A 24,472-nucleotide genomic window follows, 5' to 3' on the forward strand; every position below is an offset into this window, starting at 1 on the left:
AATGGCGGACTTATAAGAAATGACGCGAAAGCGCACGAAGCTAAATTGTTCGTTTATGCTCACCAAACAATGATTTTAGTCTATTGCACTCTTTTGTCAAAAACTTTTCCTGAAATCAATTTCTTTTATAAATTTACTTTATCACGCAAATATTGTTTATTTACTTATTTATATCATTTAACATATTTTTATTCATGTTTAAAGATACTTTTTGCATTGATAGGGTTTCTTTGGAAATGTGCTTATTCAACATAAGGGAGATTGGGGAAAGTTGTACGGAAAAAGTATTCTAATTTTTATAATAAAATTCTGGAATATTTTACTTTGCACAAAAAAAATGTTTTAATCGAATCAGACCTCGTACTTTTAAAAACAAGTCACGAAGACTAGTATTCAATGAAGTATTGCACGAAAAGGTAAAATTAGTAGATATAGGGGGAAAAGAGAGCAATCTCTAAGGACCGGTATGTCCGTATTTTTAGTAATGGTATCACCCGGCTTATCTTGTCAGGGCTCCTAGCATCAATCAACTTGACGGATGTAAATAACTCTTAGCAAGCATGCAGAGCGACTGAAATGCTGCCACAAGAATAAGAAAGTTAGGAGTTATTTGAAAACTTGAATGAGATGACATCCGAAAATGCACGCTTTTGGACATGGGAAGGAGAAAAAATGTAAATGAAAGGACGGGCATAGTAAAGTTCATGATTGGATAACTTGGAATTATATTTATAGGGATCCTAACCTTACAGGCGACACTTGCTTTTCGGATCTTTGATTTGTTTTCCTATATGAGCTCTCACTAACAATATTATCTTATTCGCACGTATCTCATGTGTGAACTTTTTGTAAAAAATGTATATAAATTGATATATTATGGCTAAAACAAATTCGTGAAACACGAATATCCAAGTAATTTGGGATGAAAAAGTTTTTTCAGTTTTGAAATATATGAAACGTTTTTTTTAATTCCTTTATAGAAAAATGTTTAGAGATGATAACAACATTGCTGTTACCAAACCAAATCACTAAAATAATCTAATGTTAGTAAGTATCGTAATCATTGACATGTCTTTCGTTAACTTATTTTTTACGGCGCTTGGCGCGAGTAAATATTTGGCGCCCCTTGTCAAAAATCAGTAGACGCCTAGGTACTGCCACCAATAATATTCGGATGATTTTTTTTCTACCGCCGTTTATATTAAAAATAATCTCACTGGCGATATTTTAGGACTGTTAAGTATTTACGGGGCCTTGGTGCCTTGACAATTGAGCTCACGTAGGGTCAGCCCTGATTTAGTGGCCCATTGAATTAAAACATGAAAAAATGTAAGTAATTTATTTTGCAAAAAATCTTTCACTTTTACATTTAGGGATTTTTACATATTACTTTTGGCAATGTTATTAAATTAAATATGTCAACAAAGCAAGTTTTATTTCCCACACGATTGAACAAAAATTGTACATGAAATTAGTACGAGAAGCAACTTCGTGAAATGGAACATGGTGTCTCGTGTGCTATTTATTGGGTGTAATTGATCATATTAATCAGGTCAGGGGTGTCTAACTGTCCATAAATTTTAATGATTTTAAATAAAAAATAATACCAATTTTTATTTCGTTGTGACACTTCGCATAGTAATTCATTGCATTAAATAGCGATAATTTAAATTGGAATAGGTAATTTATTATGAAGTATTCTTCTAATATAATGTTAATTCAAATTGTTTAAAGGCGACCAAGGTGAGGAAATATATTTAAGAATGTTTCTGACTAGCATAATGCACACAGTTTTCAGTGTATTGATATTATGCGTAAGATCTTAATATAAAACCGAGACAATTAAATGTTTTAAGTAATTAGACCAATGCAGGGTACGATTGTCAGCATATTACCGAAAATGACCCCAGAACTTGTATTAATGTTATTAATGAAAGATTGGCATGGTTTATATTAAGTAAGTACCTATTTGAAGGCGTTTTTGATTTTTATGACGAAAAAAAAATGTTATAATTTTTATTAATCCATTTTTTGAGATCGTTGCCTTGAGTGTCAAGTAAAAGAATTAATGCAAACACGGCGGTATCTCAGCACCATCAGTGGCGTGTTGTCCCAAACCTCTCTCAAAAAATGAAAAATCATAGTCATAGATTTCAAAGCAGTCAAAGTTAAAACATGTAACTTATTTTAGTTTTTATAGCCATAAAAATATTAAAAAAGAACGAGTAAATATTCGTCAGCTGGAAGGAGCAAATAAATACCTACCAACTCTCGCAGGTTTTGTTTTCTTTATCGAATTTGTGACACATTGTTGGGGACCCCTAATTCATGGATTTGATAACGAAAATTTGATTTGTCTTACTGTGATTACTAGTGATTACTTTCTGAAATTAATCAAGGCAATATTAAGGTCGAAAATGAACGATATAAAGTCACTAGAACATCCAACTCTGAAGGTAATTTTGGTTCCACTCTTTTGTTTCATTATATTTCTCCATATTTTTTAATGGAAAATATTGCTACATTTTTCAGATGGTTTTTTAGGTTGAACCTGTTTTTCAGGTTTTAATTTATCGATTTTCAATTGTTTAAATATAATATTTTCGCAATCTGAGCGACGTAGCCCTTTAGAAATTGATACGATGGCGTATTAAGTATGTTATATACCTACTCATCTTGCCATTAATAACAATTAAACTATAAAATACGATTACATTATTTTATCTATTTCTGTTGTATATCAATGCATATGTACACGATACAATGTCAACATTATATTGTTATAATCTATTATTTCAATCAACTTTGTTATAACTGATAGAACTATCTTTAATTGTTGTTGGGACAAACTATTTGCATAATTATTTGGCAGCTGACCTTAACCCAACTGATATTGATTTACCTTATAGACATTGATGGTTGTAACACATATTTAATCACTGCAAGTCTCCTATGAGAGCAGATTCTATTAGATACAGTAGCATCAGTTGGAGTAATATTACGCTCCTGGTGTAGACATTACTCTGTAAAACGAATATAAATGAAAAACAAGTGAATAATAGTGTTTCATTTGAAAGAATCCATAACAAGACTATTTTACATACTGTCCTTGAGAATAATGTTATAATGTGCGATGATGTTTTTTCTAATTAAATTATTGAGGGGACACTCTTCAATGTTTCTAAAAAAGTTATTCACACATGTCATTCCTGAATCCTGCTACATTCTGAATTAGAAAATATCGTTGAAGTATTGTTGTGATTCAATAATTTATTATTTATTTTAATTTGTTTTCTCAAACTTGAAAAAATATTACTTTCATCTTTTGTGTCTCAATCATAATTGCCAATGAAAAGATTAATTCACCTACAAATAAATCAACAGATATACCTGTATATCCTATATTAGTGTTTTTAATATTAGTTTCACATCTACCAAACCTGGATTACTTAAACTTCGAAATTTAACGCCTGCTAGTTTCAATATCAATAAACAAGTAGTCAACAATGGTGATTTGATTTTTTGAAGTCAGCAAATACTATTATAATTTAGTTCATTTTATTTCAATGGCGTTTGCTTGTGACATACAAATCCCCACATGTGCACCATGCTTCTTACAATATTGCATAATTATCATAATTACACTGATAGCATTTGAAGTTAATTATGTACTTATGGTCCCGTATATTATCTGCCTGTACAATAAATAAATAAATCACAAAATATGTACATTCTAATGCAACATCACATTCATTGATCAAATGAATTGTACACATATTTTTGTAATAGTGATCGTCGAACCAGTGGATGCAATCTGTTAGCCATAAGTTGATTATAGTTTGACTAGTTAATAATAAGATAGATCATTGTAGAAATTTATTATTTGTACAGTGCCCTTAAGGTAATTTTTCTCAAAAACAGCGCTACACAAATCATTAAAATATTATTATTACGTAGGCAGGTTACTTTGGTGCTGCATAAAATCCGCCTCTCGCACATCATTCCACATTTCTGGTATTTTATTTATTTTTATTTCTTCGTCTTACGTCTTTCATTGTTTATGGATCTTTTCCGCACACATCATCATGGGGCACAAATGCTCTCTCTGGCTGCGGTCCTTCGCTATTCGCCTCCAGTCCCCATACCTTCCCATCCTGCTCCAATCCTGTACCATGTAATCCACGTTTGGGCTATTCATTTAGTTATGAATTCGTTCTACATGTCTAGCTAGCCTATCGCAGTCTTTGTGATTGACAGAATCTTACAATATTCCCCTTCCTCAATGAAATTTTCGAGTTATGATTTCTTTTCAAATTCTTTATATGTAATTCATTTTTGAGGGTAGATATAAAATCAACGCTAAAGAGAAATATGTGTATTACGTTTAAATAGTGAAATTTATTTTTTCCATTTTGGGTTTGGCACCATATATCGCAGCTGGTAACCGGACCAAAAAGAACATGATAAAATAATAAGTAATGTTAGATTAGGTTAGGGGGTGCATGGACCAGATCTTCACATTGCTTATGCTCACTGAGAAGTTTCTGGGAAAAAACCAGAAACTTTTCTGTGCCTTTGTAGATCTACAAAAAGCATACGACCGAGTGGACAGGAAAAAGCTATGGAAGGTGTTGTTCAAGTATGGAGTGAATACGAATCTGAATCAGGAAATTGCCTCTCTGTATGAGGGAAGCGTTGCATGTGTTAGGGTGAACGGTGGTTTTGCTGGGTGGTTTGATATCACAAAAGGTGTTAAACAAGGCTGCGTAATGTCACCTCGGTGATTCAATCTATACATGGATAATTATATGCAAGAATTGAAAGAGGTGGGATTGGGCGCGAATTTGAGTAATCTGAAAGTATGTCGCCTGCTGTATGCTGATGATTCGGTGCTGATTGCTAATAGTATGGAAGATCTACAGTCTCTCGTGTATAGGATGAACGAAGTATGTATGAAGAATGAGTTAATGATGAATGTAAGTAAACCTAAAGTAATGGTGTTTGAAAGAGAGAGTACGAAAACAGTGTGCAATATAGTTGTGAATGAGGAATACTTTGAGCAGATGGAATGGTTTGTGTATTTAGGAAGTATGTTTACGAGAGATGGGAAGGCTGACAGAGATATTGAAAGAAGGGTAAATGCAGGTAACTCCATTAATGGAGGACTGAACGCAGTTGGCGCTGACAAAAAATTGTCCAAAGAAGCGAAGTTAGCAGTCCACAATGGAGTGCTGGTACCTAACCTGATGTATGGAAGTGAGGCGTGGAACTGGCAGAGAAAGGATGAAAGCAGACTGAATGCTGTTGAAATGAGATCCCTGAGGCATATGTGTGGTAAAACCATGTATGATCGTGTGAGAAATGTAGAGATCTGCAAAAAGTGGAAGGCTGATGTAAGCGTAATGAGTAAGATTAAAAAGGGACGCTTCGATGGTTTGGGCATGTAGAGCAAATTAGCGAAGCAGAGAGTGTAAGGAGAATATATCGCACCTCCGGTGCTAAACTGTCACTTATGCAAGTTTTGTCAAAATTGATCTAAGTATGAGAAAAAATAACTAATGTACCTCTTTACTTGGTGTGTCATCGTCGTTTGTGTAGTGCGTATAATTTCCATGTGAGGGTAGTTATGTCGTTATGGTTTTGGTGCAAATCTAACCTCCACTGGGAGAAACAACGTTTGATTGGTTAGTTGCGCGCGGCACCCCGCACAAATAGCAGTCTCCTGGAGCTACAACGCCACTAAGGTAATTATGACAATTCATTTTTATGATTTTGGAGCAATAACAACACTTAAGTTGGTGGTGACATGAAATAATAAAGATACTTGTGTACGTAGTGACATTGTTTCCCCAACCCTTATGATTTATGGTATAATTTTCGTTCGATTAACAATTGTGACAATGTTCCTGATTCGTGGGGCGAAGAAGACTGGTAAACCATTTGTTGTAAAAGAAATGAATTACGATGATTTCTTTGATTTGAAGTCACTTGAGGAAAACATGAAGTTCAATATAGCAAAAATTTAAACGGAGATGTAATCAAAACTGGTGATATTAAATGCATTAAATTCACAAAGAATTGTGAAAATTACCAATATCGAACAACTTACAAAACTGAAAACTGGGAGGAAGCAAAAGCTATAATTCAACCAAGAGGAAAAAAATTACGCGGAAGTAGAGGCAACGCCCAAAGAATAGATGACATTCCCTTCAAGCAAGCATACACTTCAAAAATACCAATTACAGAACGCAAAAAACGTGATTTATTGCAATTAGTGGAGGCAAATATCATACCAAGATACTATGAAAGTTTCTATAATGATCTCATTTAATTTTTTGTGCTTCTAACATTCTATAAAGTCACATTTCCACTTGCAGGGAAAACAAGTTTATTGAAACCACATCGTTAAAGACTCCCTGATTTTCCTGGGAATGTGAAAATAAATTTAAGGTTCTTGTTTTTTTAAGAGTACCCAATTAGTACAAAATTAATGCTAATTAAAATAATAATAAGTAAAAGAAATTGTATTTGTTTGATACTGTTGTTAATTGCGTAATTATAGTATTTAAATAAGAACCATACGTGACCAATGACTGATTTAATATGAAACATCGCTGAAAACCGTTCGTAAAATGGTAAGAAGACTGAGATTAAAAAGTCTGATTAATAGTAAAGTTCTATAGGTAGAATTAAGAAAGTTTGTTATACTGCTTTGATATTTTAATTAATAAAACTTTAGAAAAGTATGATATCGTGTTTTGATTGTTATGACACAATTGCCTGGTAAATTGTTTTCTAGTGCCATAATGTCACTTCTGGGAGGGTTGTAAATTTAAAATGTTTATATTTTTTTATTAAAAAGTTGTGAGACGTTTGCTTTTACTTTGATATGAAGTTTAAAGTTGTAGTTTAAATAATTACCAGTTCATTTTTTAGACAAGAAGAACTATACATTATAATAGGATGTCGAATTTTCAAACGCTTCTCCTGAAAAATTACATTATTTGCATAAGTGACAGTTTAGCACCGGAGGTGCGATATGATGCGAATACAAATGGCAGCAGAAGTCGGGGACGCCCGAGGAAGACATGGCACGATCGAGTAAATAAGATACACGAGTCGGGCCATGTCAAGAGTCAGAATAATAGAAGAGTATGTATGAATGTGAATGAGGCAAGAAGTGTGTGCCAAGACCGAGTTGTTTGGTGGTCCGTCCTCTCTGCCTACCCCGAACCGGTGTGATGGTTAGTTAGTTAGGTTTAGTTGAGGTTAAGTCACTGTTTTCTCTTGTCATGGTACCATTGAAACTGAGGGTTGAAGCATCACAAATGTAATGTATAAAATTGGTTGTTTTGTCCTTATTTAAAGTCTGACTATGAGTTGTTTTCTGGGTTTGTCACTTGGTCAGGTTCTAAAATAATGTATTGTAATGTTTGTTTGTTTGTTTATTTACAGGTGCCGTATGAGATATTTAACAAGAAGTACCGGCAGGCCCAGAAGACCCTGGACGGGGAGGTGCGGCAGGTGCAGAATGTGGTCAACGAAATTGAGAGCGGCCTGAACAAGGAAAACCTCCCCGCTGAGGAGATCCAGCGCCTGCTTGGGGGAATGGTAAACCAACCAACCAACTCTTTATTGATTATATACCAATTCACTCCCAATTAAATACATTTTCTATCATTACTACAACATGATCCCTTGCAACCATACATAGTGTGAATGGATCAAGATTCTTTCAGCTCACCTCACAATCCTAAACAAAATACCACCCAATAGTAGAAAGTCCGCTCATGAAATCCCGGACCCGTACGGGCTCCGGTCTTGGTTTGAGATTCCAACGATAGTGCGGGACCTAGTCTTAAGTGGTTTTTCTTTAACCTGTCTCACAACAAAGCCAAAACAGTTGGCTATATACTTTCTCGAGCTATACCGACAGGCGACTGGGGGGCAGTGATTATATTATAATTTGTGCGTTGTTGATGTCCCAGCTTTTATTGTAACAATGATGATCACCAGGTGGAGAAACTGCAGAGCATGAAGCGAAAGGCCTCCGAGGCCATCACGGAGGAGATTCGGGCCGGCTGTGTCTGTAAGAGGAGGCTGGAGCACCTCAAGGAGCATGCAGATACTATCTCCGATCCCAGCATCCCACAGGTTATTCCAAACAATGTACAACTTACATCAGATATCACACCATTATTATAAATTCTTCCTACTTAGAGCATTAGAAACTCTAATAACTAGCTCTAACTTGCAAGTTTATGTGCAAAAAGACATAGTTGAACAGTTCAGTTCTTTTTCTTCATAAACCTTCTGGTCATCGATCTTTAGACATTGGCCTCTCTCAAATGTCTTCAGTTTTGTTGATTCTTGGCAGCTCTCACCCATCAGAGAAGCCAGCAGTTATTTTTAGGTTGTCAGCCCCTCTCACCTGTGGGAAATGTTTGCTTCTTTTCCCCAGCTGAAGATGCCGTTTAAGGATATTGGAATTCCAATGTTCTGTTAGCATTGTTAAATGCCCTGCATAGTTCCACTGGCGACTACGATAGTAATTTCGTTAGTTGCTGTAACAATCGCCCTTGTGTTTACAGCTTTGTAGATATTTACTGCAACTTGGGCAGAAGTAAATAAATTAATATCATTATACCAGTATTTTCATTTAATTGGTGTCACTTGAACTGCCGACTGTTGTTTTGGATTCACCGACCATGACTCATCACCATATGTGATTACTGGTTTGACATTGGTATTATAAATACGAAGCTTTGTACATCTAGCCAAGAGCTATTATGTATTTCTATAAACTGTCTACTGTCAAATCTATTGCTGGAATGTTGGATGCGTAGATAGGCATAACAAGCTGCTTAACCTCTCGGACAAAGACTATTATTTACTTTGTGTTCCTTTGCGATCTGTCAAAACGTGAAAATTTTTGTGATATTTACGAGTTTTGTTAAAAGCTTCATAACTCACGTTTTGGGAAACGTAGCCTCATTCTAAAAGATGTTTTGGAAAGATTATGAAATTCACTATCGTATTGTATTGTTATACGTAAATTTTTGTGTTTCTAAATATACATTTTCTGACAACGTCAAAAATATGTAAAAATCGCTGACCATTATTTCAAAGCTGTGAAAAATGTACTTTTTTCTGAGTATCATAAAGAAATAACACTTTATATATTGAAGAAATATAATTAAAAGCTATTAGTCACCTCAAAATATTGACCGTCCAAACTAAAATATTTTTAATAAATTATTTAGAAACGCAATAAATTATGAACGAACAAGATGACTGATCCAATCGACTTAGATAATGCACCTCTACATTCCATAGATATTCTTTAATACAGACGCGTAGCGTTATTCATTATCGATACTCTGTTTTTTAAATCATGGCAATCCGTATACTAGTGATGGAAATAAATCGATTTTTGTAAAATCTCGCGCGTTTACGTGAAAAGACGTTCTAATGTCTTGACCGCTATTATCATATTTACGTCTTTTGACGTTCTAATGTTCTGAGTGGTTAATTGAAACTGATTTGCGATATTGTTGTTATCCACACATTATCATGTGCTCAATACTTGGAGCTTATTCTGTGATTAAAAACTTTGCTGTGGAGGAGCCTGGATACAAACCAAGAGCTTTGAAACATCCAGCTGCAAAACTACTAAAGTCTCCATCTTTATTTAGGATTTTTTTTCTTTATTTAAATATTGTATTTATTTATTAGTCTTCAAAGGTATTGTCTTGTTAAACTGCAACCAAACAGTTTGTCAACAGAATGTTCAATAACAATGGAAATACAAGGTTAAATAATATTATTATGAACACTAATTATAAATACTATACATACATTAAATATAAACTAAAAATTGATATAACCACCTAGTATAAAGTATCTCTACTTAAGAGCAGCGGTGACTCGTGGCTTTTGGGTGTACTAGAGTGCTAAGTTCTCCTCGGCACAGGATCTCCAAGTGAGGAGGGCTAAGAAATACTCTCCATCTCTTTTATATTTGTGTTTCATATTGTATTGTATCTTGTAAAAATTATATTATATAGCAATTAAATAACATTTATATAAGTTGGTAATTCACAATTTTTGATACTATGTACTTGGTCACATGTTGAATATTTTAGACAGGTTATATTCCAGGGTTCACTGTCCATATTTATTATGATATATATATATTTTTTTTTAATTGCCGGCAACCCAGGCGTTTATTGCAATAACATAATCATATACAAACATGAAAGTAAAATATTGATACAAGCATGCCTTCATTCCCTGCTTTTTCTTATATTCATAAATGACCTTGGCTTGAAATTAAACTGTGATTATGCTTTTTTCGCCGATGATCTTAAAATTTTTCGTAAAATTAAGTCTGTTACCGATCATCTAGTGCTTCAAAAGGATCTCGATACACTAAATAACTGGTGTACTGTCAATGATATGCACTTAAATGTTACATTTTAAACTTTACTCGAAATAAGGTTATAAAGAATTTTTCCTATTTCATTAATAAGATTATTCTTAAGAAAGTGTCTTTTATAAGAGATCTAGGAATTACTATTATTGATTCCAAATTCATATTTGATTTACACATTAATGACATTAAGTCCAGATCACTTAAAATGATGGGATTTATTCACAGAATAACTAAACCTTTCAAAGATCCTCAATCAATTCTAACCCTTTACTATGCCTTAATTAGAAAACTTGAATATGGAAGCACTATTTGGAAACCACATTATTGCAAGTATGAAAACATTATAGAATCGGTTAAAAAAAATGCTTAGACTATTATCTTTCAAATGTGGACTACATGACCATCTTAGATCGTACGACGCACGTCGTGAATACTTTAAGATTGATACACTTAAAATAAGAAGGCAATTGACTGACCTAATATGTTTGCATAAAATTATACAGGGCCATATTGATACCTCATTATGTGTTAGCAATATTGAAATAAATGTCCCGAATTCCCATTGTGACACCACAGCATTTTTCACCTGAATATTTTTAAAAATAATATCACCTATTTTAGTCCTTTGACCCAAATGTGTAGACTGTACAATAAGATTGAATGTGCTGAAGTAGATATTTTTGTTGATAATTTGTATGGATTCAGAAAAAAAATTCTGTTATTGTTAAATAATATGACTGATTATATTGTGTATTACTTGCATCTCTTACTTTTCTGTAATATTTATTTTTGATTTTTTATTTTTATTTGTTTTATATTTTAATCTTTATTTAGGTATATGAGAATTCATGTGCCTTTGTATGTGTATTTGTATTTTAACTGAGTTTTTATAACTGGATTGTTCTCACGTAAGTGAGATCGTCTGTAAAAACCCATTATAAATAAATAAAATTATTATTCCTACAAAACACTTATAATATTGCAAGTATTCAGTCTTCAATTTACTTAACAATAATTCATTTGCGCTAATGTAGGCTACTAGCTGATTTTATATTAAACCTTATTAGTTCAAACAGATAAGACCTATTCTCATTGCCACAGATAATTGTATGGACTTATTGATTTTTTACAATTAGTTTAAATTGGGTTACATGTTATTATTAGGCGAGCTTAAAATTTAACAGATTACTTCATATAATTAGCAGTTGCTTATGAAAAGCATGTGAAAATAATGAGTAGTTTGATGATTTTATTATTTTCTCTTAACAGACCAGCGAAACGGCCCACGAAAGCCTCGGGCTCTGCTGCCTGTCTAAGGACCCTGGCTACATTCCTGGGAGTGAGAGGGTACTTGAATTATTAACTCTATTATTACATCAACTTTTTCATGTTAACACGCACACTGCTGCTAACCCATAAATAATCCATTTATGAGAATTAGGAGAAGATATACGAAACACATTTTTTTTTAACAATCTCGCATTTTGTTTTGAGTAGCGCCTACTATTAAATTATAAAGCTTTTAAGGTCCCACTTCCACGGACCGTCTTATTAGAGTAGCCATACATCGTTGCTGTGAGGAGTTATACCAATTGAGCAAAGATATTATAATACAAGGAGATATGCTGTCAAGTAATTTTACTACGGAACCGTATATCGCCGATTTTGCTAACCAATACTATTGCACTAGAACAGATTCCCGTGCCTACACGTTCCGACAGCGTTCATCATTAGCAATACTTTCAAATGAAGTCGGGTAGGGATTACAAAAATGTACAACATGTAATTACACAAATCGGTATAAAAATCGACATTTCAATTGAATTATTCAATTTTATCTTTCATTTGATAAAGAGTCATGGGGCTTTTACATTGGATAGATTGAAATGAGACAATGAAAGATGATACTTGTTGTGTTGAGTCACAGCGCTTATTTTGAGTCAGTAGTGTTGCGCAGTTGGGAGATGACTCTGGACCGATGACGATGACACCAGGTGTAGGCGGCGATGACTGCGATGGAGTGGTCGAGGCGGTGGTCAGTGAGTCGACACCGCATTGGTTGAGACCGGACTCGTGGATGTGTTCATCACTGGTGAAGATGTGGAGTCTTTTGGGTACTCCAGTGTGAACGAGGTAGCTGAAGGTGCGATGGACCTGTTCGGCAGATGTACGGGAGATGCAGGCCGGCGATGATGTCGCAGGGCTGAGGATCAGACCGGCGAAGTTGTCGCAGGGCTGAGGATCAGACCGGCGATAATGTCGCAGGGCTGAGGAGCGCCGGCCAGGAATTATAGCCAGGGTCAGGGCGCTGATGTGATCCCGAGGAGTCCATATTGATTCGTAGTCCGTGCAGAGCCGGGTGTAGGTAAATAAGGTCCAGTAGCGGCACGGTGAAGTAACAACGGGGCGCGACGCGGGGGGAACCGGCTATAGCGGCCGACTCCTCAGTACGCAGCAAGCAGTCGCAGAGCTCGCTTGTTGGTCACTCGTAAAACTGCCAATTAATGACTGACTTAGTACATCTCGACGCGCCTCATTATATAGCGGCCCGGTGCGTCGAGAACATTCAGACCTTGTAGGTAGAAACGCCGAATTGCATCTACAGTGCTCCCCTACAATGCGTTTTGCATTGGCGATCCTTCCAGAATATTCTCGTTGCATCGCAAAAGATTAAATAAAAAATAATAATTGAAAACTTTTTCAGTTTGAAAATTTTCAGAAATAATATCTTGACATAAAAAAGTATGTTTTGAACTAATAATTATTGGTATATTCATTTGCTAAACTATGTAGACTAATAGTTGGCGAGTTTGCTACATAATTTGTTTGTGAATGGTGACATTGAAATAGGTCCTTGTGCTTAGTGTGTCGAGTAGGTAGTTTCGTGAACTAGCTGAAGTACCCGGCATTGTCTGGGCTTTACAGTTTTTCGAAATCAGAAGCATTTCTCAAACTTTTGTCTGACATATTCATAGGCTTTAAACTAGAATATAATAGATGTGAAGGGTTTGCAAAAGTATTTAGTCCGGCAGTATATTTCGTTTTAACGGTACATCCTGATGTTAGCCTTATATTACACATTGTCAACAGGTCTCTGACTCCACTGTCAGAGCTCTCTAATAACTTGTTGATCTGCATTTATCAGATTTATTTTTTTAATGCATTTATGACATCTGTCATTGATTAAATTTTTTTCTGAAATTGCCTTTCGGTTGCTTAAAGACGTTTTATGTGCAATTTTTAAGATACATTTAAATTTAAAAAAAAAACCAATAATAGTCAATACCAGGTCCCTTTTTTCCCGTTGCGTCAATCCATTTTTCTTTAATTTGTCCTTCCTTTGGAAAACTGAAATAATGATACTATAAGTTTAAAAACTGAGATAAATTATTGTTTACCTAACATAAATAAATAATCACATTTTTTTTCATGTGAATAATGTACAAGAGTCCCAACTGCTCCCATCCTATGGAGACAGTGAGACTGGCATCCCTAATTGGAGTATGTTGTGAGGCCGAAGAGTAAAATTTCTTTACTCTGCCACGCACAAATTATCTAAACAAAAATTTGTTTCAACTTAATTACCACAAGAAGCAACTATTTATGTCCGGAGAGATGGTAAAAGATACATTTAAGTAACATTTTTCATAGGTAAAAAACAAGTTATAGATAATAATATTTAGTATTTGAATAGAAAAGCAATTTTTCTACCACCATCAGCTTGTACAACAAAAATAATACATTTAAAAAACATGTATTATTGTGAAATATCGATAGTCAGTATTTAAACATAATCGCGTCCCATCACTAGCTTTGGGATAACAGCTTGGCTGGCGAGTGCGTGGATTGACGTCAATAAAAAAATCATAGAAAATTGTTATCGTATTCTAATTTTGTACTTTCAGTATGATATTCCATTTGTTTTGAAGTTTACTTGGCGTGACGCATTTTCACAAAGTTACACTGAACAAGACGGCATTTTTAATAAAACGAGGACGAACGAAAATGACGATTAATGAAATCTTTACGTATTGAAATCATGCTCAGTAGACTGTGATCTGCTGACGGTCTGGCGGCCCTTTTAGCATATCTCCTTATATTCTATTATCTTTGGAATTGAGGAATCTCCACCAAAGTCATACAAAATTGTTTTAAATCGAGTACCGCATCAACTCGCCACTGATAGTACAAGTCCTTATGCAGAAAAATACCATTATGTGAAAAATTTAATCTAAGATATTGGCTGTTAAACATTTAATTTTAGTTTAGTGAGCATTTAATTTTAACCGGTCAGTAGCTGAGTTGGCATCGCGTTTAAGTCTCATCTAGGCGTTGTGAGTTCAATTCCTCCTCTGGCTAAGTCCTCCATCACGACACGTGGTGGTAGTAGGAGATTTAAAATATTGTCACCTTATTTGTAACCCGGAAATGTTTGTCTTTCTTTTTAAAAATTAATTATAAACATTGAAAGTCAAATAAATTTATGTGTAACAATGTATTTCAATTAAAAGACAACACGTTTTATATGAATAGTAAAATTTATACAGTACATATTTATTATACGTAACTAAACTGCATTTGTAGGCATCTTTGAACCAGTGGAGGAAGACTCGTCTGGACAGAATGCTGATAGAATACTTTCTTCGTCAGGGTTATTACCAGGCGGCTAATGATCTCGCTGACAAAACCAACCTCAGGGAACTCACCAATGTCGGTAAGTTCTTGTTCACTTTCAACTCATTGATGTACAGTTGACATATTGTAAAAATGGAGTGTTGAAAGGAAAAATAATGTAACTTTAAAAAAGCACTTGGATCGTAGTGCCTTTTAAAAGTTACTTTATAGTGAATATTTTTCACATGCCAAGCGGCCCGCCATGCGATGGCTCACACTACTCGTAATAACTTCTGGACGGTGTGTAACGAGGTTTTAAAACTTACATGGAGCTTCGATACCTCGAGTCCCGCTCGCCCTGGAAATCCGACGGCGGACGAGACTACCCGCCACACGCAAGATTGGGTGAACTCCAGACAAGGCCCGTTCTCATACTTCACCGCGGTGCCATCTGCAGCTCGCAGTCTGGAAGCACCCCGAGAGCCCAGGAGGAAGACAACCGGATGGTTTCCCTCATCGCCCGGCAGTCTACAGCCAAGGACCTTCCGACATTTTCCGAGGACCCGGTTGAGTGGCCGACCTTTCACGCACAATAAATAAATCAATCGCAATAAATCGTAGCGGACGTCACAGCCCACGGACTACCAACTCCCCAAACTCGGGAGAGGGGGATTGCGCAACAAATACGGCGCGCCAGCTTTCAGCAGGTACTCTCCGCCCTGGATCGCCACCAGCTACTATACTCCTGCTCTTCGTGACTGCTTCTTTCCAGATCTCAACTGGATCTTCTTTGACTTGGCTCCCCCCTGGATTCCTGCCTCTGTTTGCCTCTTCCCGCACCGAGATAAAGCAGATTCTTGCCCCGACTTGGCAAGGGTAAAGCAGATTCCTGTACCGACCTGAGCAAGGATAAAGCAGATTCCTGTACCGACTTGAGCAATGCTAAAGTAGATTTCTACCACGGACTGACCGGCCCCCTATAATACAGTCTATGTAAAAGACCTAGCTGGTCGATTACAACTTGATTTTTTAAATTGATGTTCTTGTAAATTGTATTGTCTTACCAGATAATGTCTTTATAATTTATGAAAATCATAAACATGGTTATAACGAGCACGAGGGGACTGACTAAATTTGCTCCTTATAGCCAATACTCAACAGAAACCTGAAATCTTGAATTTCACTGTCAACCCCTTACCCCTCAACGAAAAAAAAAAAAAATCCTCTTGTAGGTCGCGGGCTGTTCGAAAAATAGGCAAAGCGGCCTGTTTGCTGAAAAAGTTGTGCATCACTATCATAAATTTACCCCGAGCAGGGATGTAGGTACTCTTAACTAGGTACCTTCATAAACATAATAACGTAATACAAAAGAAGATGTAAAAAGTGAACAAATTTGCAAAGCTAAAATTACGCACGACTTTTGCAGATTTTATGACAATTTTACATAGTGCTCAATGGATAGCAACGTTTCACATAGCCGAATCTTACACAGGTAGTGCCATAAAAATATGAATCCTTCCCTAACGGGATAGGAAATTTCCACCAGCCACCTTTGTGCGCCGGGCAGCTAACTGCCGCACTATACCGCCCCTTTGTTTGTTACGACTTAACTAGAATAATTCACAATTGTTCTTTTTTTTTTCAGACCAAACGGACCCATTCCATTCAAGTATTCAGAAACTTTTCAGTTAAATAAGTGTAATTCACAATAAACAAAAGGCGTACGAGGCTTTCCTGTGAATAATCACAGTACTATGACTTTAGAAATTGAAAAATTATGATAATTTACTTTCACTTTTCACAGATAAAAAATCAACGTTCGCAAGTGACGAAACGATGAGCTTGAATAACAGAATTACATTATATTGAGATACATTATTTCCTTGCCAAGCGAATAAAATCATATACCGGTCAGTAGCTGAGTTGGCATCGCATTTGGGTCTCACCCAGGCATCGCACATTCAATTCCTCGGCTGGCTAAGTCTTCCATTACAAAACAAGCAATATTTTCTGCTTTCTGTGGTGGTAGTAGGAGAATTTCAAATATTGTCAGGTTATTCGTAACTGGGGAATGTTTGTCTTTCTTTTTAAGTAAAATTAAAAAAATATATAATAAGACATTTATTTTTTAAAACTTGAAAAGCATGGAATTTTTTTTTTGTATTTTTGATATGTAGATTTCAAAGAAGCCATTTATCAGATGTGAAATCAAAACAAAACTATTCAGAATGTTAAGAAAAATATTGAGTTATTCCATTTTTTCAATCTGTCAGAATCGGAAGTCAAACATAACCTCATACATATTTGAATTTACTATAATTTGTTCTAAAATTGTTTGTGTTACTTGGTGTTGCCTTAGTAATAAAAAAATATTTTATTAAATGTGTAGACTTTCTTGACAAATTATAATTCCTCATGTTATTATTTTTAATTATATGATTGTAGACATATTTACGGTGGCCCGAGAGGTGGAAGGTGATTTAGTCAACCATGACACGGTGCGCTGCCTGCAGTGGTGCGCTGACAACAAGTCCAAGCTGAGGAAACTCAAGTCTAACATGGAGTTCAAGATAAGGATACAGGTTAGCACCATTCACTCACTGTGGATATACAAGCATAGCTGAACATAAGGGTTTCAATCTAACTTATTTATCTATTTCATCATGTTTTGTTATTTATTATATACTAACTGACGTGTAACCGGCGTTGCTCGATGTTTTTACTTTCTATAAACATAATATGCATGTATTATGTATATTCTCCGAATAATAGTGAAAACATTATCAAAATCTGTCGCGTAGTTTAGAAGAACCAAAACGCACAAACAGACAAGACGCAGATAGCGACATTATTTTATTACTAGCTTACGTATACCCGGCGTTGCTCGGAGACTTCAAAATGATTTGGGGTTGAAAATGTAGTTTTGGGGTTGTGAGATCCGATTACAATTCCGTAGTACATTATTTTGATGTATCTCGTAAGGTTTAGACAGCGTTAGCAATTTAAGCTCCCAAAAATATAATTTTTAATAATATAATATAATATGCATGTATTATATATATATAAACCTTCCGGAAAAAACATCTAAATGATAGTAAAAATCCTATCAAAATTCGTTGCGCACAAAAAGAAAGACCCGTAGTATAGAGATTTTATTTAATACTATTTGGAGATTTATTATTTGCCTAAGGGCCCGTTCCCACTTCCGTTTTCAAATCAGAGGCGGGTCCCGTTTTAAAAATGGATGCTCTATGGCCCTGTTCACACCTCCGTTTTAAAATCGGAAACTCTTGGAGAGTTTCAATAGAGATATTTTGTCCATGAGGTAATTATAATCAATGTTTTGTACAGGAATATGCAATGTAAATATTGAAAAAGGGAGACCATAACGTAGAGTTATAACTCCAGTTGGAGAGGGTAATGTAACATGATACAGATGCCTAAATTATTGAAGTCTTTTTCAGATCTCAGACATACAAAGGATAGTTTGCTGTCCAGTATAATACCTAGGTCAATAATTTTACTAATGCAATTAAATTTTTTTTATCATTTAATGTATATTCATTATTTATTCAGTACAAATTAATGGATGGACATTTATTTATGTTCAATGCTAATTTGTTGATTATCTCAAGTTAGTTAATCATTGTAAATATAAAAATAATTAAAAAAGTAATGCATTATTATCTCGGATCATTGCTGATGACTAAGAGAGAAAGCATAACCTTACACACATATGCATACTAATATTGCTGTCCATCTTTCTCACGTTGGTTACATTTATTCAGTGTTGAAATAATTCCCGTAACGTTTGAGCGTTTAATGAACATGTGTGTACGGTTGTTGATTTGCAGGAATATATAGAGCTGGTTCGCCAGGACAGGCGCCTGGAGGCTGTGAAGCACGCCAAGAAATTCTTTTCCAATTACGAGGAGGGACAGCTGCCTGAGATACAGCAGTGCATGGGCATGCTGGCATTCAACCCTGACACAGGTACAGACGCTCTCAAGCCTACTCATTAAATTCTTTTCCAATTACGAGGAGGGACAGCTGCCTGAGATACAGCAGTGCATGGGCATGCTGGCATTCAACCCTGACACAGGTACAGACGCTCTCAAGCCTACTCATTAAATTCTTTTCCAATTACGAGGAGGGACAGCTGCCTGAGATACAGCAGTGCATGGGCATGCTGGCATTCAACCCTGACACAGGTACAGACGCTCTCAAGCCTACTCATTAAATTCTTTTCCAATTACGAGGAGGGACAGCTGCCTGAGATACAGCAGTGCATGGGCATGCTGGCATTCAACCCTGACACAGGTACAGACGCTCTCAAGCCTACTCATTAAATTCTTTTCCAATTACGAGGAGGGACAGCTGCCTGAGATACAGCAGTGCATGGGCATGCTGGCATTCAACCCTGACACAGGTACAGACGCTCTCAAGCCTACTCATTAAATTCCATATGTTGAATAAACCAATTAGAGTAGTAGAAAGGTAATGCATGTTAAAGATTAATTAATAGAGCAATTTTAGGAGATATTTCTCCCAGAAGTCAAACACCGTATTTCTCCCAGCCTGATACAAACTCATAAAATTCATCATTTTGTATTACGATGAGATAAATTATACGGTATTAGAATTAGAAAGAGAAAATAACACGCTTTCAGTTTGCAAGCAAAATTTTACCATAGATGATCCTGAATTTTTTTAAATAATTCTATGAAACAACATTTAAGCCTTGCCAAGGTTTGCAAATTTTTTATTAAATATTTTTTATATAAAATGAAAAAAGTGCCAAATGACTTTTATGATACCTTTGTCTAATATAATAGTTTTGTGTTCAGTTTACACATTATCTCCTGAGGCCTCAGCATATTCTGTTAGAAGGTCGGAGAATTTCCGCTTTGGAATAAAATCCAAATAAATTGAGGGGTTAAGAGAAATACACTGCAAAATATCAAAGGATCTAGGGGTTAACAGAACCAAACAAAAAAATAGTGAGAATCTAGTGAAGATAAAGTAAATATGTAGTTATCTTTATGTACCAAGGAGTTCAAAAAGTTTATGAAACTGAATATAAAGAACTACTAACAATAATTGTTTTAATTTGTGCCATGATAATTCCATAGAAATTGAGCCGTACAAACAGCTGTTTCGGCTTGGTCGCTGGCAAGACCTGGTCTTGCAATTCCGCCGCGAGAACTACCGCCTCCTGCAGCTGCCACAGCAGTCCGTCCTGTCGGTAACCCTTCAGGCGGGGCTCAGTGCCCTGAAGACCCCGCAGTGCTACTCCGTCACGGGGCGCGTGGCCTCGTGCCCCGTGTGCAGCGAACCCCTCAACTCCCTGGCCGCCTGCCTGCCGCACGCGCACTGCTCGCAGTCCCGCCTCGTCTGCCGCATATCGGGGGAGCCGCTCAATGAGAACAACCATCCCATGATGCTGCCCAATGGACAGGTGTACGGGGAGAAGGTAATTAACAAGATTCCCAGACTACCCTGTCACAGGGTGCGTGACAGAGTAGTCTGGGAGAATGTAATAATTATAACAATCAACTTCTGAAGGCAACAGCTGATAGCGTGACTGTAACCCCTCTTGCAATTTTCTCATAAATTTTCAAATGCAGAAACAGATCAGATTATCATTAATAATAGACCACTTGCATCACATTTAAACAAAAGTTTCGATTCAGGCAATAATTCTAACTTCATGCGCTCACGAGGCAACTGAAAATGGTTGCCAACTACCTGTGGCAAACCGGTTGTCGAGCTTCTCTCCCTTCTTCTTCTCAATCAAGTGATGATGAAGCAGCCATTATTTTTTTCTTTTCTTAACATAATCAGGAAGCCTTATAGTCGTGGGATAGTCTAAACGCGGGAATTTTTCAACCTCCTGATCAAATTTAATGTTTTCCTGCTCGGCATATAGACAAATGCAAATTTCTTGAACACTGACATATCTATGGGCAACCGAAACGCGCAGGCGATTTGCTAGTGACTGGTTGCGTCGCTGTTGAAAAATGGTTGCACCTTGTGTGGACCGCCATTGAAATACACAGGATAGCAACATGAGTTGCCAACTGGTTTTTTTCAGTTGCACCGTAAGCGGATGGACTAAGTATACTATTTTTTTATTTGTATTTTGGAAACCATGATGATTTTTTGAAAATTTTACTCAAGACAAATTTCACATCATAATATCTGTTGAAAATATCTGTTGAAAATCTGACAGACAAACAGCGGACTCTGTAATTTAATCTGTAATTTTTTTTTAATTGTGTTTTATTGTTTAACCGTTTGGGTGCCAATCGTCGATTTTCGTCGATTCGTGTTTTAGCGAAGATTGCCGATCGTCGATTTCCGTCGATTGCGTCAGTCTTGTTCTGATTCGCGCGTACGTCTGTACGTAAAATTCTCATTTTATCGAAACGCCTGGACTTCGGGATCCTCCTCCGCGTGATTCTAAACCAATATTCTTTAATAAAACACCGAAAAAATCATCGAAATCCTTGAAAATTCAAAGAATTTATGGGGTTTTTAAAAAATATATAGTTTCATAAAAAATAATGTTTTTTTGGTGGCATTTTACAAGCAATTGTATTAATTTTTTTGGCTCTCAAACGGTTAAACATTGATTCAATTACTGCATACTGGTCAGATATTTCTTTGTGCAAAAATACTTCTGCTATCGTGATATTACATTATAATTTTACGTCATGAGCTTGCGAGAGGCCCGATGCGTTATTTTTCGAAAAGTAGCAACCTTAAAGTAAAAAATGATGTCAAATGAAAAACTTCAAAGTCAATGGAACTCTCAGTGTTGCTATATTTAAAAAAAAATCACTGTGTAATTTTATAAAAAATAAATAAAGAAAATTGTAGAATGGACATTTTTATATAGTGTCATGACGAGATAAAAAAAAAACAGATTTATTATTTTTTTATTCAAAAAAAGCATTCATTTATAATTTTTTTTTGGTACCATTTTCGAAATCTTGGTAGAAAGATCTGTCCACACTAGAGGTGGGTGAGTTCTGCATTTTTCCGGAGGCATCCGAGGACTGCTTCCTTTTAAAAGAACTCGAGTTCTTGGAGTGGGTCCCGGGTCCGAGTTCTTGGGTGCGGACTGGGTACTGGGCGACTACCGGGACGCACGGGTCCGGCCAAGGACTCGGCACTCGGACTCGGATAGAACCCGCGAAAGAACTCGGACCCGTAGCAGGACAAGGACCCGCACAAGAACTCGGACCCACACGAGAACACGGAGTCAATCCCGTCACCCATCGCACCCGAGTCGCGAGTTGTGCAGTTTACATTTTGGCGAAGTTCAACGAAATCTATTCGTGTCTTGTCGTGTTCCAGCTGATTGGGCTACGGCTAATGCGAGGCCGTAACGGATGTAGTATTAGGTTCCAAGTTCCAGATGATAATTTTAGCACACGCGTAAGCAGTAATAAATCAAATGTAGTAACATAAATTTCGGTTGTCGTTGAGAATTTGTCGTTTTCATAATCTCTGTCCATCGATATAGATAAAGGTACTTGGTCGAAGCCTCTATCAAATGAAACTCAGTAAAGGCGAGATGTTTTAAAAACAAAGTCAGGAAGTAGTTAGGTACAGCATTGAACTATTAAAATTTTAACAATTAACAACATGTTTTAATATCTATTTATTCTAGTCCATTTTTTTTTACTTTTACAATACATACACACTTTGTTCAATATATTATTGTAGGATTTGTGTATATTATATACTTGATTTGTGTATATTATATACTTGATTTGTATATTTTTCCTTTTGTATTCTTTTCCGTTGTAGTTATTAACAATGACAACAAAAAATACAATATTTACAATGAAGTGTTATGGATATTATAAATAATAGGCAAGATGCTTTTTAGTGGCTTGTGTTTTTTAGAAGATAAATAAAAACATCCACTGGAGCGCTTTTCGTCAAATTTTTGCAAGTATTGCAATATCTTAGTAGCACCTCTAGGTACATCCTAGAGTACTTAGTGAGTCTAAAAATATTGGAAAAATGGTAAAATCTAGGTGAATTCATTGGCTATAAGCCGCAATAATCATTTCTTATTGTTTCAATACTAATATTTTGAGGAATGCTGTTAATTGTATCGAATGGCAGAATTGATTGCTGAAACAGAATTGATTGATAAAACTATCGACAATACTAGGGTAAGAATCAATTTTTTTTAAAGTGAAAACCCCAGTCACAGCCTAATTTTTATACACCTAATTAAATTAAATATTACTTAACTTATTTTTTTTTACATCACTCAAATAATTTATTGCTATTATTGATTTATTAGTACATGTCAGTCGATATTATTATTTAACTAATTAGCTCATCGGTTTAGAAAAGCAACTCATAACCCCAAATAACTCCAATAAGTACTAGATATTAAACAATAAACAAAACATCCACTTACTGTAAAGCAGGTAAACAGAAGATGTCTTCACCACCAGAACTTACCACTCACTGCAGGACTCGCGAGGCCGGTGGTGGAGGGAGGCATTCGGGTTCGAGACCCCGAGTCCGAGTTTTCTGGGAGTTGTTGATTAGAGGCATTCGGGTCCGAGTCCAAGTCCTTAGAGGCATTCTCGGGTCCGGGTTCTCTGGGAGTCGTTGATTGGAGGCATTCGGGTCCGAGTCCCAGACCGAGTTCTCTGGGAGTGGTTGATTACGAAAAGGAGTGGGAGTAGGACCCGCTTCCCGCAAAGGACTCGGGCTCAAGGACTCAATCCGGCTGAACCTACACATCGCTAGTCCACACGATTTTTTCCAAGTCATTATAAAATACACACAAGTGTACTTACTGAAAAGGTAATCTTTTGTCTTTGAACACATTCTGTTGTGGTTACATCGTCAAACCTACTTGTTAAGAGATTTTGGCCCCACAGTTGCTAACTGATGAATTTTGGCACTGTTCCTTCTCGCAACATGATGATTAGGCCGTTCTGACTTTATCTTAGCCATGCGTTTAACCTCATCTTGGTTATTTTTATTTGTTGGTTGTGATCTATCTGTCCATGTCTCTTACATAACATAGAATTGGGACAGCTTTGCAGTAACCTGATATATCAGACATTTGCACTGGCGATGACATATTGATTGTGCATAAAGTTAACATGTTACGTTATCTCATTACAGGCTTTACAAGAGATGATGAAGGAGCAAGGTGCCATAATTTGCCCAAAGACCAAAGAAGTTTTCTGTATAAAGCGGGTGGAGAAAGTCTATGTGATGTAGAAAGATTGTTTGAAAAGAAAAACACATCTTTTTGAAGGCCGTATATTATATTATGAACGTATCCAAGACAACATACGTCAGTTTGTAAACTTTATTTTTTAACTCTTATAAGTAATAGATATTATATTTGATCTGAAATCTAAATCTTTTCTTAAT

The 24,472-nt window shown here is 36.0% G+C and overlaps 1 protein-coding gene across 2 annotated transcripts; it reads left to right on the forward strand.

Moving 5' to 3' along the window:
- The first annotated feature begins 2,250 nt into the window (after positions 1 to 2,250).
- Positions 2,251 to 24,469, forward strand: Kaz (E3 ubiquitin-protein transferase Katazuke). Of its 2 annotated transcripts, XM_089646615.1 has the most exons (9): positions 2,251 to 2,456; positions 7,456 to 7,611; positions 8,017 to 8,154; positions 11,705 to 11,782; positions 15,020 to 15,149; positions 17,495 to 17,631; positions 18,904 to 19,042; positions 20,182 to 20,522; positions 24,218 to 24,468. In XM_089646615.1, the coding sequence occupies exons 1-9, from the start codon at positions 2,418 to 2,420 to the stop codon at positions 24,314 to 24,316; spliced, it is 1,257 nt and encodes a 418-aa protein (XP_089502741.1). In that variant the 5' UTR covers positions 2,251 to 2,417; the 3' UTR covers positions 24,317 to 24,468. The 2 variants fall into 2 exon arrangements, with proteins under 2 accessions (XP_089502741.1, XP_089502742.1); XM_089646616.1 differs by lacking the exon at positions 11,705 to 11,782 and having other exon boundaries at positions 24,218 to 24,469.
- Positions 24,470 to 24,472: the final 3 nt, after the last annotated feature.

This window comes from Hesperophylax consimilis, chromosome 25, assembly GCF_061612785.1.
Source record: "Hesperophylax consimilis isolate HC1 chromosome 25, BYU_Hcon_1.0, whole genome shotgun sequence".
Taxonomy (NCBI): Eukaryota; Metazoa; Arthropoda; class Insecta; order Trichoptera; family Limnephilidae; genus Hesperophylax; species Hesperophylax consimilis.

Coding starts and splice junctions, on each gene's coding strand:
- Kaz (XM_089646615.1), top strand. CDS start 2,418: ATGAACGATATAAAGTCACTAGAACATCCAACTCTGAAG. Junction 8,155..11,704: donor CCGATCCCAGCATCCCACAG/GTTATTCCAAAC, acceptor TTCTCTTAACAG/ACCAGCGAAACGGCCCACGA. Junction 19,043..20,181: donor GGCATTCAACCCTGACACAG/GTACAGACGCTC, acceptor ATAATTCCATAG/AAATTGAGCCGTACAAACAG.